At 41.2% G+C, this 17,577-nt stretch overlaps 2 protein-coding genes across 2 annotated transcripts in view; both read left to right on the top strand.

Moving 5' to 3' along the window:
• Positions 1-17,577, top strand: part of rabep1 (rabaptin, RAB GTPase binding effector protein 1) — a 47,985-nt gene that overhangs the window by 18,741 nt on the left and 11,667 nt on the right. The window lies entirely within an intron of this gene.
• mpzl1l (myelin protein zero-like 1 like) lies at positions 861-17,236 on the top strand. The gene is made up of 6 exons (XM_068600357.1): positions 861-994; positions 3,742-3,923; positions 5,223-5,433; positions 7,488-7,617; positions 11,413-11,518; positions 12,602-17,236. The coding sequence occupies exons 1-6, from the start codon at positions 922-924 to the stop codon at positions 12,695-12,697; spliced, it is 798 nt and encodes a 265-aa protein (XP_068456458.1). The 5' UTR covers positions 861-921; the 3' UTR covers positions 12,698-17,236.

The following is a 17,577-nucleotide window of genomic DNA, read 5'->3' on the forward strand; positions in this document are numbered from 1 at the left end:
CACTTGACTTACACAAAGGGGCTTCATGTGAATTTGACTTTTATTTTTTTTTAAATGTTCTGTTTTACTGCCCTTTACTGATGATTAACATATATTTTATTTCATTTATTCTCAAAAGTTTTTATATTGAAGCCCATTCCCGCGACTGTGACAAAAAAAATCGATAGTTAAGTCATAATTATGACTTAACTATCTCATAATTATGACTTAAGTCGAAATTATGAGATAGTTAAGTCATGATTATTATAACTTAGTATCTCATATTCACGACTTACAGGATTATTTTTTATCACAGTGGCGGAAACGGGCTTCCATAAGTTGAGGTTCAGATGCAGCTTTTATCATTTCAACCATCAATTTCATATTTTACATTAGAAGTACCGATATTCTCGTTTGCTGGCAAATTAAATGGCATCCAGTTTAGCATGAACCGCCTTTTATCCAGAATAATCTTTTTAAATTAATAATAAATCATCTCCAGCTAAAGTAATAATTGGTTTTCAACTGAGATGTAAATGCAACAAGAATAAAATGCTGTAAAGTCTCGAATATTCGAAATGGAATGTAATTTTTGAACAAACTGCTGATGATGCACGTGCAGGCACCCCCTAATAACATGTCGAAAATATTGTTTTTATTGATATTCATTTAGTTTTATTTATATATTCATTTATAGTTTGTTTCTTTATGTTTGTTTATTTTTGCAACCCTCTTGGTAGAAAATATCTTGTCAATCAACGTACAATGCAGGTGTCAGTCAGGAGCCGTCGTAGCACTCGTCAACCTGCAGGGGGCAGCAGTCGCGTTAGGACACTGTGCGCCCACCGCCCGCAGCTTCCCACGAAGAAGAAACGGCTTGTTCGCTAGAGGGTGGACAAAAAAAAAAAAAGCAGAGGAACTACTCCTGTTTACAACAACATAATGGAGCCAAAATGGTCAAATTGCATCTGCAAGCGTGTTTTATTGACTGGATTTACGCTATGTGTTGTATTAGGTAAGTGCTGGAGCCCAATTGGGGTTACATTTATATTTTAAAATGTTTGATTTTAAGGTGGGACACCAGGTTAGCTATAGCTAGCGATGTTGTATCTATAACACCTCTCGGCTATATTCACTAGCTGGATCGAACCGAGATTTAACACCGCCGAAGGCTCTTATCTTGAGAGTGTTGCCTTATCACATCGTTGTACACACTTCAGCATAACATTTCGGTTAAAGTGTTAGGTCATTTTTAAATCCTCCAAAAAAATAATGCGGTTTGGTGCAGAGCGGTGGCTACCGCCCTCCGTGAGTTCGCTCTGCGGATGGTAATAGTGTGGACCCTAACGTCGAATACGGAGTCAAACCGGCCCGTTAACGGTCGTATTTCGCTACAAATAAAAACAGCTTGGTGTGTGTGACGTATGCCGATTTAAAGAGTGACTTTTAATGATACAGGTTATGTTTAAAAACGTGTGCTGTCGTAGAGATTTTTCGGTCTATAAGCAAATTCAGATTAAAGCGCCGGGTTCGTGAATAATGGTGTCGTCGGTCGTGGGTCTGTCTGCACGCGTAAATACGTGTCGCCCCGGGGTCATGTAACGTTTCTGAGCCCACCAGCTCACTGTTGACACGTTTACAGTGATTTTACAGCACAAAACGCCGTTAGACTTAACGTTGGCTATCAGCTGTTGTATTTTTTTTATTAACACAGAACCAACGCATCGGCTCTTTACCTCCACTAGCTTAACGTCCAACAAAGACAACATCCCATTTCCTTGTTGGCTAACCTCCTCCTGACCCAGATAGTAAAGCCACCATCACTCAGACATATTAATCAGTTATTGACGCAACTGTACTGTCATTTTTGTCTTCAGATTTACTTTAAAGCCTTGATCTGCTTTTAACTACGTGTGTTTATAATGTCTGGCAGTCAAAAACAGCCCCAAACCCATCAGCTCAGACGTTGATGGCTCCTCATTTGCATAATACTAAACATGTTTTTAACCCTAATATTCACCCAGACACTGTAGATTTAGCTCTACACCTGAGGCAGTATCTGGTGCTTCATATGTGACTAATTTGATGCAGCTGGTGAAGGAAAAAAACAAAGAAAAAAAAATCATAACTTAATGTCCTACTTATTGTTAGACAGCTGGATTGCAACATCCTGCAGTTTGTAAAAGTGCACTGAATCTCAAACTAATACCATCTGACTCAAGGAAGCGGAAGAGCAACGCTTCCTTCCTTTTAATACCGTGCAATAATCTTCCACTGATTGCTGACAGAAGAGTTTCTTCTGCTTTTTAAACACACAGTATTTTCCGTGCTGGGAGACCGGATCTCTTGTCACAGCTCCTGCACTTACTGACGTGCAGACTAAAGTGCAGAAGACAGGAACTATCTCCGCTGCTGTTTTATTTACAGCGGGGTTATTAGATCCTCGTGAAAGTCATACGTCCGTGTTTGCTAAGGTTGTGACTCATTTTCAAAAGATGTTTCAGGTCAAACATTCCCCAAACACAGCTCTCCTGTACATGTTATTCAATAGCCAGCAATTAAATATTATAAACCGAGCTCTGGCTGTCTGTCGACTGCATCTGTCGTCACTTCTAACAAACTTATCACGAATATATTGTTGATTTGTTCATCAAAAAGCCTCACAGGTGTCTTTTTCTTTTGAGGATTGTAATGGTCAAGTTAATCACACATACTCTTGAATTAATAATGACAGTTTGAGAGATGATTAATATTTCACTTTGTTGTGTTCATCATTGAAAAATAGACCCAATCTTTTGCTCTTCACTTCACCGATTTGTTTATGCGTTTGGCACGCAGCAAAGAGTAAACAAGAAATACTAAAAACAATGCAGACGATAAGAAATTATGATTCTTAATATCCTATTAATAGTGTTAAAATATTAACAATTTAAATGAAAATTTAAAGCTTGAATGTTTGCTTTTTAATACATTGGTACAAAGAGGCCGCAAATAAATACAGAGGTAGAAACACACACATACATTTTTATAGAATTTTACACCAAGTATCGAACTTTTACTAAGTAAACTATTAATATTGCAAATACAAATAATACCTTTCGGTAACAACTGTTTTCTCAGCCAACGAGATGTTAGTTTTGGGTTGTCGGTGCGTTTTGAAGTCAGCGCGATCGACAGGAAGCCGGTCAAAACAAAGATGGAGTCTCTGTCAGCTGCTTTTTGCCGCAATCAACACGCTTTCAGCAAAACTTCTCACGAGAGATGAACCGAGTGGAAGAACTGGCAAACGGCCTGATTTGCTGTTGGGGGGGAAAAAGGCGAATAAAAAGCTGTTATCGCAATAATGCAAAATGTTTAAAACCTGATAAATATCACAACGTTAGGGACCTTTTTGTGATTCCCAATCTTAAAAGAAATAGATATAATGTCAAATAAATAAACACAAATAAAACAAAGCTAGAAAACGAGAAGAACCTAAACCTAAAGTTGCTCTTCTATGAAAGAAAACCATCAGAATATATTTGAAAATGTCCCATTGGGCTCCGGGGGAATCGACTAAACTCTGCGAGACTTAAAGTTGTTGACCGTCTCGACATCTGAGAAGCCTTTGAAGTCTCCAACCTGCTTCTCAAACTGGACTTCCTGTCTCAGCGTCTCATTGTGTCGCCGCTTCCTGAAACAACACGCCGCTTCCCCCCCCTCACACTTCTCCGACGCGCTTTGTTGTGTTTACCTTTCATGTCTGCCTCTTCTCACCGACAGTCTCGGCGCCGTCGTCGGCCATCGACATCCACGCCGACTCCGAGGTGATGATGCAGAACGGCACCACGGGGATCCTCCGCTGCACCTTTAAGTCCAGCGAGGTGGTGAGCAGCTCCACCTCGGTGACCTGGAGCTTCCAGTCGAGTCAGCCCGACAACCTCTTCTCCAAAGCGCCGTACACGGTGAGTCCCTCGCGTTGAAGTGGCGGTTTCGATACACAACAGGGTCACGGTTTCACTTTTGTTTGCTTGAATTCGCCTCCATCTCTTTGTCGCTGCAGCGCCGCGAACCGCAGTTTGTTTTTCTGTTTGCTTTCATCTTTGCATCTCAACCCTGTGCTGTGTTTATTTATTTGTTTTTCTCCCCCTTCTCGGGACACACGGTTCTCTGAGCAGCAGGATGTATTTCCAACAGACTGTTCATGTTTGTTTCTGGCAGACAACCACAAAGACACGCGTGTGTCATGTTCAAACGATGGAGATTTACTGCCGGGTGCTGAACGTGTCTTTATTCGCTCCAAGCAACATAATTAACGGCTCGTCTGGTTGCGATTCTACTCGTGTTCGCTAAAGCGAGACGGTGCGGTTGCACGAGCAATATTTGAGATGTCAATTACTGAGCATCGAGTCACATTTGATGACTTGTTTTCATCGTGTTGCTCGTAAACAGTTGGTCCTGCCTGATCCTCGGCGTTTGTTCGTGCGGCGCTCGCAGGTCCGGTCCGGCCGGGCGGAGGCCTCCCGTCCCGTACGCGATGGAAATAGCCGTAAGGTTTCTTTACCGGCAGGCGAGTCGTGTGAGAACAGACAAATATTCACACTAACGTGGTTAAAAGCTTTTTTTTTCTCCTCTCAGTCGAGACAAACAGAGTTGTATATTCTCCCAGATTGACTATTCATCGAGTGTCTGCACCGTTCGCTTCCACGTAAACTTTAATTTGAAGGAAAAGGCGTTTTTTCTGTTTTCAGGTAAAGTTTTGATTCGGGATTCAACGTCTAACTCGAGTTTCACGATGTCGGAGCAAAGAAATATTCATGTGCGGAAATGTTTCGGCTGTTCTTCTGACTTTCTGACATTTTTTAAAAAGAGCAAATCCTCAAACAACGAATCAATAATCAATGAATTAAACGTCCAGCGCTGAACATTTCTTTATGTCTGTGCGTCTTCTCCCTCGTGGATCTCTCCTCGTCAGTGTCTTTGCAGTTAAACTATATTTCTCGCAGCTTTTTATTAATAATTTAAAGATGAGCACCTTGCTGATTTGGATCAAACGGCTCAGAAAACATACAGTGAGTGGAATGAAGGAGGATGTGTTCGATCTCTGAAGAAGATTTAAGTGAATATTTAGCATCAAGTCTTCACATTTAAACGCTGCAAATGGTTTATGGAGTTATTGTTCTAGTATATAGAAACTAAACAAAGTGCCTCTTGTCTGTGGCTTTTAACGAAGGTTTTCCTTTTTTTCTCGTGTGTGTTTTTAGATTTTCTACTTTTCCAACGGTAAAGGCTTCCTCGGCCACGAGCAGTTCAGGGACCGGTTGCAGTTCATCGGAGACATAAACAAGCGGGACGTGTCGATACAGCTGACTCCGGCTCAGTTCAGCGACAACGGGACGTTCTTCTGCGACGTGAAGAACCCGCCGGACGTGACGGGAACGTCGGCACGGACGGAGCTCAGGGTCGTTCTCAAAGGTGAGCGCCGCCGCCGCCGCCGATGACGTCCTTTTGAGATCCTTTTGAGATCCTCTGAATGCTCGTTCACCCTCTGGACCCTCGAGACGTTTCTTTTCTTCACGTTTCACTCTCTCTCTACTCCGTAGCCTTGATTTCTCACTGAGGTTTCTAGGGAAACGGCACAACCACGGCAGGAAGTTGGTCACAATGACATGAATCATGAAGGAAAATGTAATGCAAGTGGAATTTCTTTTGATAATTCATTTTTTTAAACATTCGAAAATGATACAGGGCCGCAGAATTTTACGTTTCTTTTTTTTTTTTTTACTGGATCTGGTCGCTTCAAACGGTTTATTTGTGCACAAGATTTGTCTGAAACCATATTTTTTGATCAAATATCAACATTTTGAGCTTAGTTTTGGTTTCTTTTTTCACTGGTGGAAGCATGTGGCTGCAGGAAAAGATGAAATTTGGACAACAAGGAGCTTCTGGCCGCGATAGACCGTGCAGTTTTTAAGTGCTTTTCAATCCCACCGCTGTGTTTTGGGGCTCAGAGGGCGAAGGACGACTTTCTGTGAGAATCTCACCTCGAGGAAGGAATACCTGGACGGCTGCGATTGCACAAATGCACCTGCGTCTTGTAAGATGTGGTCGTTGTTGGGCTCTTGGCCAGAAGACGCTTGTCGGGTGTGTTCCCCCGTGTCTGTGGAAGCTCGCGCTCTGATTGGCCGGGGCGAGGAAATGGCCGCCGTCGTGCCGAATCCGCCCCGTCTCCAAGTCACAGACGAGCGTCTTCCCCTCTCGAAGAGGGCGTCGTTTCTTTTTTTTCTCTTTGGGAACATTTCTGATTAAATGTCCGGGTTAAGTTAAATCTAGTTTTAAGCCCAGTAGGATTACCTCGTAAATCTTCTTCTAAATCTCACTCGAGGCGGCTTTAAACCGAGACGTGTGAAACCCTAAATGTTGGATGAGAAACACGGCAGTGAAAGCCACGCGCGTTGAGGCCGCTCCTGCGGGCAATATTTATGAATAAAGGTCCAAAAGAAAGTGCTGGTTGCTCTCGTAAGATGATGTTTATTCACCCGGAGGAGACGCGGCGTGCAGAAAGAAAGTGAATCCTGTGTCACTGAGGCCTCGTGCGTCGTCTGCAGCTGCTTTGCACCAGAAACATTCGTCTAGTTTTGCTTTCGAGAGCTTTTAATATGACGCGGGAGCAGCAGGAAGCGCCGGTGTCGAGTTACACTTCCAGGAAAACCGCTGGTGAAAAGTGAATTACTTTTTCTTTCTTTCTTTTATCGACCGCTGATCCGAACCGTCCGGCTCAATATAAATGGATTTTAAAGCTCGGACTCGTTGTTTTCTGGTATTTTTAGCGCCGTTTTCATCGTTCTCGCTCATTTCGCCTCCAAAGATTAAACCTCCGCTCTCCAGGACCACAAAACAAACAAATATTCTCACGTTTTCATGTCGTTTTCAACGGCATAACGTGTGTTTTCAGCCCGCCACGTTCTTTGTCAGACACACAGAAAGAACAACAAAAGAGGGAAAGAGGGTAAGCTGCCGGCTTATTTAAAGTCAGAACGGGGGATTCGCTGTCGACGTGCGACCGGGATTAATCTGGATTTAATCCCCGTCGTATCTCGAGTAGATTCTTCCCCGCGGGCTCCTCCTCATGAAACCCGTTCCGGCAGGTGCATTCTTGCCATTTTGTTTCCCCCGTTGCGTGAGGCCCACCTGTGCGTGTGATGGCTTGTTATCTTTTGGCTCGGCGGCGGCGGTGGCGGCTCCGCCCTCCAGGTGGGAGATTGTTGTCTAACTGGCATTTTCTTTCCTGGGAAGCAGCGCGACGTCTGTGGTTTGAGTGCAGAAGGGGTTTCCCCTGACACAGATGTTTTGTTGTGTTTCTACATCCAGGAACTTTATTTACACACCACGAACACACAAACTGGGAAAACCAGTTTAAAGTGCTGAGGTGGAGCTTTTTCACTCGGTATCTCGTCTCTTTTTTGAGCGCTTTGCTTTAAACGCGTTCTTCAATGTCTGAATTAAAAAGGCGTGTGGTTCTTCTGCAGAATCTCTCCCTCAGAGCAACACCGCCATCATCGTGGGAGCGGTCTGCGGCGCTCTGCTGCTGCTCGTCCTCGTGGCCGTGGCCGCCTGCGTCGTCATGAAGGTGCTGCACAACCGCCACGACTATGAAGGGTGAGTCAGCCCGGCGTCCAGCAGACGGACGGCCGCCGCCCGAAAAACACACAAAAACGGGATTCAGAAAGGAACATAAAGTCCACGAAAGAGGCTTAAACTTCTATTATATGGTTTGTAACTTGTTGTCAGGTGGTGTGTGTGTGTGTGTGTGTGTGTGTGTGTGTGTGTGTGTGTGTGTGTGTGTGTGTGTGTGTGTGTGTGTGTGTGTGTGTGTGTGTGTGTGTGTGTGTGTGTGTGTGTGTGTGTGTGTTGGTTTCTTGAGTCTTTACCTGCTGAGGTTGAATCAGACGTAACACCAGCTAACTGCATGGAGCAGGTGGAGGACGAGCTGCTTCTGTTCTTCTTTCATTCTTCTTCTTCTTCACTTTCTTCTTCTTCTTCTTCTTCACTGTCTTCTTCTTCTTCTTCTTCTTCTTCTTCTTCTTCTTCTTCTTCTTCTTCTTCTCCTTCTTCTTCACTGTCTTCTTCTTCTTCGCTGTCTTCTTCTTCACTGTCTTCTTCTTCTTCACTGTCTTCTTCTTCTTCACTGTCTTCTTCTTCTTCACTGTCTTCTTCTTCTTCACTGTCTTCTTCTTCTTCACTGTCTTCTTCACTGTCTTCTTCTTCACTGTCTTGTTCTTCTTCTTCTTCACTGTCTTCTTCTTCTTCTACTTCTTCTTCTTCACTGTCTTCTTCACTGTCTTCTTCTTCTTCACTGTCTTCTTCTTCTTCACTGTCTTCTTCACTGTCTTCTTCTTCACTGTCTTCTTCTTCACTGTCTTGTTCTTCTTCTTTATCACTGTCTTCTTCTTCTCCTTCTTCTTCACTGTCTTCTTCTTCTTCTTCTTCACTGTCTTCTTCTTCTTCACTGTCTTCTTCTTCTTCTTCTTCACTGTCTTCTTCTTCTTCTACTTCTTCTTCTTCACTGTCTTCTTCACTGTCTTCTTCTTCTTCTTCACTGTCTTCTTCTTCTTCTTCTTCTTCTTCTTCACTGTCTTGTTCTTCTTCTTTATCACTGTCTTCTTCTTCTCCTTCTTCTTCACTGTCTTCTTCTTCTTCTTCTTCACTGTCTTCTTCTTCTTCACTGTCTTCTTCTTCTTCTTCACTGTCTTGTTCTTCTTCTTCTTCACTGTCTTCTTCTTCTTCTTCTTCTTCTTCTTCACCGTCTTCTTCACTGTCTTCTTCTTCTTCACTGTCTTCTTCTTCTTCTTCTTCTTCTTCTTCTTCTTCTTCACTGTCTTCTTCTTCTTCTTCACTGTCTTCTTCTTCTTCTTCTTCACTGTCTTCTTCTTCTTCTTCTTCTTCTTCTTCACCGTCTTCTTCACTGTCTTCTTCTTCTTCACTGTCTTCTTCTTCTTCTTCTTCTTCTTCTTCTTCTTCTTCACTGTCTTCTTCTTCTTCACTGTCTTCTTCTTCACTGTCTTCTTCACTGTCTTCTTCTTCTTCACTGTCTTCTTCTTCACTGTCTTCTTCTTCTTCACTGTCTTCTTCTTCTTCACTGTCTTCTTCTTCTTCACTGTCTTCTTCTTCTTCACTGTCTTCTTCACTGTCTTCTTCTTCACTGTCTTCTTCTTCACTGTCTTGTTCTTCTTCTTTATCACTGTCTTCTTCTTCTCCTTCTTCTTCACTGTCTTCTTCTTCTTCTTCTTCACTGTCTTCTTCTTCTTCACTGTCTTCTTCTTCTTCTTCTTCACTGTCTTCTTCTTCTTCTACTTCTTCTTCTTCACTGTCTTCTTCACTGTCTTCTTCTTCTTCTTCACTGTCTTCTTCTTCTTCTTCTTCTTCTTCTTCACTGTCTTCTTCACTGTCTTCTTCTTCTTCTTCTTCACTGTCTTGTTCTTCTTCTTTATCACTGTCTTCTTCTTCTCCTTCTTCTTCACTGTCTTCTTCTTCTTCTTCTTCACTGTCTTCTTCTTCTTCACTGTCTTCTTCTTCTTCTTCACTGTCTTGTTCTTCTTCTTCTTCACTGTCTTCTTCTTCTTCTTCTTCTTCTTCTTCACCGTCTTCTTCACTGTCTTCTTCTTCTTCACTGTCTTCTTCTTCTTCTTCTTCTTCTTCTTCACTGTCTTCTTCTTCTTCTTCTTCTTCTTCACTGTCTTCTTCACTGTCTTCTTCTTCTTCTTCTTCTTCTTCTTCTTCACTGTCTTCTTCTTCTTCTTCTTCTTCTTCTTCTTCACTGTCTTCTTCTTCTTCTTCTTCTTCTTCACTGTCTTCTTCACTGTCTTCTTCTTCTTCACTGTCTTCTTCTTCTTCTTCTTCTTCTTCTTCTTCTTCACTGTCTTCTTCTTCTTCTTCTTCTTCGCGGGTGACCAGATGACTAATCATTAACCCGTTCAGAAGTCTTGTCTGTGCTGGAGGTCGCTCTTCCTGCGTCTTCCTCTCGCATGCCACTCAATCCCTCTGAGAGAACCGGTGCGTCGATCCTTCACCGTGAGACAAAGGACAAAAAGCAGAATCTCTTCTTTGGCTGTTGGATGATCTTTTTTTGGGGTTTTCACTGGTGCCAGTCTGTTCCCTCCATCTCTGTGTTAACTCCACTGACTCCACAGCGACACTTTCATCAACGTCTTCTGCTCGTCTGCATGCTCGCCTTCGATTGTCTTCTTCTACTGAAACCACAAACTAACCACCGTCTTCTTCATCTTCCTCTTCTTCATGTGTGTTCCTTCACCGCCGGCTTTAAAAAGACAGGAAGAGGAGGAGAAGCGTAGTTTGAGATGTAAACGTTGCTTCTCTCACTGTACGGACCGTTTTGCTTTGTCTCTGCTGGAGCTGCACTGATACTCACTTATTGATCCACTAATCACCAATATTCATATCCTCCACTAAGTAAAGGTACTAATACCACACTGGGGAAATACTCAGAGTAGAAGTACTGCATTTACAAATTAAGTAACATCCGCAAAATGTATTTAAAACATGAACAATAAACATTATTTAGCATTAGTTAACTAATATATATTTAAAATGTATATTAGTGCTGCTTTGATGTGTATGTAACATACAAGTACATAGAACTTATATTTATTGAGTTAGTGTAATTATTCACTTTGTAATTTCACCGCAGGGTACAACTTACGATTCTTTTTTTAATTATGTTTTAAAAACATTAAACTTTTCAAAGAGAGACAAAAGTGAAGTCTGAAGATATTCAGTAGTTTTTTATCTTCAAAAATAATATTTATTTTTCACAATTAACACAAATAATTGATTCACAAGTGACAGGGAAACCATACTTTAATATGAATTCTGATGCATTTTGATTTAAATACGTTTAAAAATCTACATTTTTTGTTTTATGATCTATTTCGTACCCAGGTTAAAAAATATAATTGTTTTTAACTTAAATTATTGATATGAAATGAATAAAAGTTTTTAAAAAAAATGCTCAAAAGCTTCAAATTGTTGATTTAAAATCACATGATGCACAGAAACTCACATGTGAGAAGCAAAAACAAGCAAAGTACGGTGCTAGCAACAAGACAATATCAATTATAAAGATATTTCTTGTTGAAAAGACAAACACAAAGGATATAAACGGTATAAAACCATTAAATATAATAATAATCTGTAGTGGCCTGTTGAACCAGTCTGTCCTGCAATATGTGCATCCTATCCAGTCTAACCAGTTACACCAGTGCCCTCCAGCCTGCTCCCAGTATCTCTGCAGTGTTTCAGGCTCATCGCTCATTGTTTTATTTCCTTCTTGTCTTGTTTCCCCATTTTCTTTGTGTTCGTCTCCATTTGACTGCGCACCAATGATCGGCCCGACACCACGGCTCAATCCCTAAACCCCCCGACTCTAAAACGTAGCTGCACGTCTCTGGATAGCGTGAGCTCTCAGGCTCCCAAACCACGCAAGAAGGTGGAGTCCAGCCTGGAGGTGTCCAGGTCCACCGGGCCCTCGGGGCCCCTGCAGGTAGGAGCCCAGGGACGCACGCCGGTGGAAATGTTCCATGTGTTCTCCATTCACACCGGGCTGGACGGCGTCTGTGACGATCATCCAACGTGTCGTACGCGTCGTAAAATATACAATTAACACGATGAAGTTAGTTTATGACTCATTTTGTATCAACAAACTTCAGAAAATTCAGATTCAAAAGGAGAATTCTACGTTTATGTGACAATAAATCATCAGGGAGAAGGAATGCGACGACACATTTACAGTGAAGTGGTCATTAGCCACTTTATTAAAGTGGCTAAAAACCACTTCAATAAAGTGGTTATTAAAGTGCGGGACAATGGCAACAAGTTTGACCTATTTTTGGAGAATATTAATATCATAATGTCGTCATGTGAACATCGCCATGTTGAGAAATTCACATTATTTTAGCAAAAGTAACGTTCTGCTGTAGACGAGGCTGTAAAATGTATTTTAGATACTTAAAAACATATAAAACCCTTTTAGTCCTATATATATATATATATATATATATATATATATATATATATATATATATATATATATATATAGTGAAGAGGTTATATATATATATATTAGAATATTTATATTAATATTATTACATTTTTATTTTTATATATATGTATATATATTAGAATATTTATATAAATATTATATTAAAATATTTATTTTTATTTATATATATATATGTATTGTGAAGAGGTTATATATATATATATTAGAATATTTATATTAATATTATTAGATATTTATTTTTATTTTTAAAATATATTTTTATTTTGTAGATTTCAACTGGTATTGATTCTTTTCGGTGTGTATAACACGTCCACAGCAGAATATCTGGCTGGTTCTCCATCTGCTAGTAAACCTCACACAAACACCGTACTGTCCCTTTAACTAATGACCTGCAACAATAACATGAGACTAAATGATGACTCAGCTGTTTGCCTTTTCTAATCACTAATGAAGCCAGTCAGAAGTTGTAGAAACACTCTTTGTCGATGTCTAGCCGGTGTTTTTAAGTTTTAAAATGCTGTTTCCTCTTCACTGACTCCTCTTCCTCCTCCTCCTCTTCCTCAGGGCCCGGTGATATACGCCCAGTTGGATCACTCGGGCAGCAGAACCTCCTTCCACAAGATGGAGCCGGTGGTCTACGCTGACATTCGTAAAAACTGAAGAGGAACCAGGGACCAGAAAAAACAAAAACGAAATGCTAAAATAGAAACACAGTAAAGTATCAGACCTCTCTATCAGCTGCTCTTGGGAAGGGTGGGAATATTTCAACAGGGACAACAACAACAACAACAAAATCGGTGCAGTTTCTCTCTTTTTTTCTTTTTCTATTCATCTCTCTGAAAGCATGACGCCGTCACGCGACATTAACGTCTCCTTGTGCTTTTATTGTGAAGGCAGGAAAAGAATAAAACAAGCAAAAGAAACACTCTTAGCTGACACTACAGCAACCTTTACGTTCTCAGTAGAAAGAAGAAAAAAACCAACGCTTTCATTGATATCATTCCAAGTGTTCAGATGTTTTTTTATGTTGTTTTTGTAGCTTTGTGCTTGTGGAAGCTTCTGCAGGCTGTTGCACCGGCTGGCGATCGACTCGGAGCGTTACGTCAAACCAAACCACTCGAACGCGAAGCTAACGTACGGCAGCGCTACTGACCTAGCTAACGCGCGTCTGTCCGGCTAACGCGCCCTCGTTATTTATCGGTTACTCCTCCGGTGTTATTTGCTGCGCTGGTATCGATACAAGTCCAAGAGCCGAAGTCTAAACTTCAACAGATGCAAGTTCCTGTTATGAACAACTCACCGTAAACTCAAAATCACACGTGTGCAGGTTAAAATCATGAATACAAACAACGCGCCGCCCAATTTTAACTGTCAAATAAACATGTTCATCGTCGGTCAACGGTTATTTAGGAAAGACCGACGCTGCGCTTCATTGATCTTTCACGTGAATAAAAATCGTGATTTTTATTCAAACTAGGTGGCTAAAACAAAAAAGGGGGAAAGGTAGTGTTGCTACTTGAACAAGAGATTAAAAACGAGGCTGTTTTCACAACAAAATTCAGTTCGCTGCTCGTCTTGACGGCGTGTTTAATAGTTTATTCATTCATTAAGCTTCTTTATACGATATTCAGAGCATATCAAGCAGCAAACGACTGCAAGCGGTTTAACGGAGTGTATCTGAGCAGAGACTGAAGTCTCTCTCTTTCTCTGTCGTGTTTTTTTTTCGTCCTTTATTAGCATGTTAGCGCGCCGCTGATTAGCTCGCGGGCGCTGCTTTGCGCCGCTTTCGTACGGCGGTTAAAGCTGATAGCGCCCCGCCCTCCTGTTTCCTTTCACGAAAACACCGTTAGCCACTTTTTTGTGCGGTTGTTTGCGCGGTTAGCTGTTAGCCCTGCAAGCCAGCCATGTTGAGAGCCACGTGGAAGCAATAAAAAAAACTCTGAATATCCAATTTAGCAACTTCTTCTGGTCCGATTTTAAAAGTCGGGCTACAGGTGTTTTAGAGTGGGAGAAAAAAGTAATATAAAAGCTTTTTACGGCTCTTCAGGAAACCGCGAGAAATCTGATATTAAACTGACTCAAGTGATGTCACTTGAGTCAGTTTCAGTTGGGGGGCTGAAGAGTTTAGGAAATTAGAAAAAGTATCCGGATGTAAGTACTGTACTGCTGCAGGCTAGAGGCTACATTAGCCGCCGCTAGCATAACTACTGGCATACTAGCATAAGAGCCGCCACTAGCATACCCCACCCATTGCATTCTGGGTATAAATTGGTGTGAAATAATAATAGCATTCCAACTTTTCAGCGTTACACTCCAAAGGTCTCCAACGTCTTCACTAACTCGTACAGTGACGCTCGTTTCTGTGAGATTATTTTAAAGCCTCGCCCTCGAACGACCTTCCGGCCGACCTTCGTTTTTGAATCGACGGCACAAAGCCGGTGCAACAGGCTGCCGCAGCCGCACGTCTTCATCTCCTCCCCCGCGTTGGGCACTTCCATAGTGATCTTGTTTTGCTCGAGGCCGACGGGCCCGACATTCGCCTGCGGTGAACTTTGCATGCGGTCGTAAAGCGACATCTACAGATTGAAAACTTGGTACTCTTCAGACGGAAGAAGCCGTCTGACGTCGTTGTGTTACTGTGAATGCTTCAGTTTTCTGTGCAGAGTTCTGGCATGTTGTCGTGGTGCCGTTGAAACAAAAGAAGAAGAAGAAGAAGCCTCCCGTGTGATTTTCACCTCAGTGGAACATCCGAGTGTCTGTTTTAGTTTGCGATGCGTAGTTTTAGTTTTTTTTTTAAAGCGCAAATGAACAAAGAGGAAACTCAATCCAAGTGGAGATTTTGAAAAAGTGTTTCTGCCCATGTTGTAAGTGTGATACAAAGAATTTAAAGCACTTTAAAGTGTTTATCATTTGGGCTTTTGAGTAAATTATGAATATGCGTTGACACTAAATGTTCCTCTGAGGTGAAACATCGTCTCTGTAACCTGGGAGCTAAATACACTGTTTGCATGCAATTTACTAACACAACAATCATTATTATGAAAATATCCATCTTTTTGTTTTGTTTTTCCCCACCCTTGTATCATGTAAAAGCTCTTTTTGTTGTTTCCAAACTAATGGGCCAAATATGTAATACCAACAGTAATATTATTAAAGAAAAAAAACCTTTCAGATGCTTTTAAGCTTTAAAAATGCATTCCAAATTTAAATGCGTATTTTATACAGTTTGAAGCATTTAAAAGCCAAATTTCTGTTCCGGTTTGTTGACGGTGTGGTCAGATGTTTGTGTCTTAACGCCTAAACGCTTCAGCTCGTGATTCCCGATGCAGTAAAGTTCCTTGTTGACCAGTATTTGTATATATTTCTTGCTCCTGTAAGATATAGTGCTGTTTACTGTAACTCATTCCAGTGTGGTTCGGCCGCGGTCGTCTTTCCAGAGGAGGAAAGCCGTCCGCAGTAGAGGTCTAGAAAGTTGGTGGCTTGCTCAATGTTTTCTCTTTTTGTGTCTTAATTATTATTATTGTTTGTCGGTGAACACTCCAGCGTCTGCAGCGTCGATCCGAAGCGGTTCGAATTCAACTTTATTTAGAGTCGAAGCGTGCACAAAAAACTCACAGAAGTCGTTATTTTTAGCTTTTCGTAATATTTTCTTGGCCACTTGGGGGCAGCAGAAACACATTTTCAACGCAGCACGGACACATCGTGGCCTTTCTACGTAGATATGTTAAGCTCGATAGGAAACAGTTGATTATTTACAGCATTAAAGTCCAATATTCTCTCTTTTTTAGCTGTTTTTGGTCTCTTCCGCCTCCTAAAGGAACGCTCTCCACGACCAAGAACGTTGTTATTGTTAAGTAGATTTCACAAAGTTCCTTTCCTAGAGGGGTTGATCGTTTCGGTGTGAGCGTCGCCGCTCGCGTAGACGAGCTTCTGTCCGTCACGATATCGACGGCGTTACAGGACTCAAAGTCTGCAGCAATGAAAAAAGTAGAAAATAACTTTCTTGGCAGGAAAAAGTGAATTCATTTCACCGATGAACACCTAGCGCTCTGGCTTTAGCACGTTAGCATTCTAGAGCTGCGACGATTATGTTGATAATCAATGAATCAGGTAACTTTTAAAGGGAAAAAAACAAAGTCTGATTGCAGCTTTTTAAATGTGAATATTTTATTTACTTTTTATTATCTTTTGAGTTTCGGACAAATCCAGACATTCGATGACGTCATCGGGCTCTTGATTGGCCGACTCGACCGTGAAAATGATCATTCATTTTGGACTTACTGGAGCGTAAACCTTTCACGTAATTACGAGTACTTTCCGGCTAACGGAAACATGTGTTCCCCCTTTTTATTTAACTGAAGTTAAGTCTCCAGATTGAAGCTTTAACTCGTCTCAAACTCTTTGTTTCGGGGGATAAATGTTTATGTTCACGACTAGAAACAATTTGAATTCACTCCACTTGGGCTCGACCGCGCAGACGCCGTCCTCCATCTTTTTTTAAATACTTCTGTTTCTTCTCCCAGTTTACATCGTGTTATTTCTGTTTTTTTGTTCAACCAAAATCCAAAAAGAAACTCGTATGAGACCGACGAACCGTTTTCTTTCCTCTGTTTGTTTCCCTGCTGGTCGCTTCTCCGCTCCCGACTGCGTGGCTCGCCGGTGTTTTCGTGCTGTTGTAGAGATCGTGATGTAAACTATAAATTATGAACGCTTTCCGATCGGGAGGTGCGAGCGGCGAGCTCTCGGTCGGCGTGCTGAAGGTCCCGGGCTGGACGCCGCTTCCACTCCTTTCACGGCGAGTCTTAAAAAAAGAATAAAAAAGTGCGCGCTTCGTGTCCGTCGATGGTAAATAGTTGTGTGTTGTTTGAGAAATTGTTTGGTATGTTATGTTGTAAAATCTGCACTATGTCTTGCAAATCAAAGACAAACAAATTCCCTGTGATTTATTTTTGTTTTTTATTTCGGGGTCATCTCCGGGTGACCTCGGCCTCTCTCTCTGTTTAACGTCTTTAAAACTGGAATGTTGTACATTTAGTGCCTTTTACATTTCATCAGCTAACTTGAACACCTGCTCAAAGTAGAGAAAAAAAAGATAAGATTCATTTATTTTCCTTTTATTGTATGTATTTTTTTAGACACATAATATCGCCTCTGTATCCTCTGTTCAAATTTTATATAAAAAGTATTCCTGGCCAATTATCTGCGTTTGTTTTGCTTCATTTTCTCTTCAACACACTTCCTGTTTGACGCACGTTCACGAGAGCCGTTTGGAGTATTTATTCATTTCAATTCTTTATTTATCAAAATCATATTTCAGGAGGAAAAAAGGGTTGAAATCCTTTTTTTTTTAATAATAAATATATTTTTTAAGACTTTAGATAAGTCATTTAAATTGATCCTTAACAACTTTATGGTTTTAAATATTAGCTTCACATTACTCTCTTTTTTTGCTATTTATATATATTTTTGACTATTATCAATCTTAATTCATGATTTAACATCTTTTATTGGTTTTTAAGCCAGTGTGCATGTGGAAGTCA

The sequence above is a fragment of the Clinocottus analis genome, unplaced genomic scaffold (assembly GCF_023055335.1).
Source record: "Clinocottus analis isolate CAN_PGR_092001 unplaced genomic scaffold, fCliAna1.0.p SCAF_5, whole genome shotgun sequence".
Taxonomy (NCBI): Eukaryota; Metazoa; Chordata; class Actinopteri; order Perciformes; family Cottidae; genus Clinocottus; species Clinocottus analis.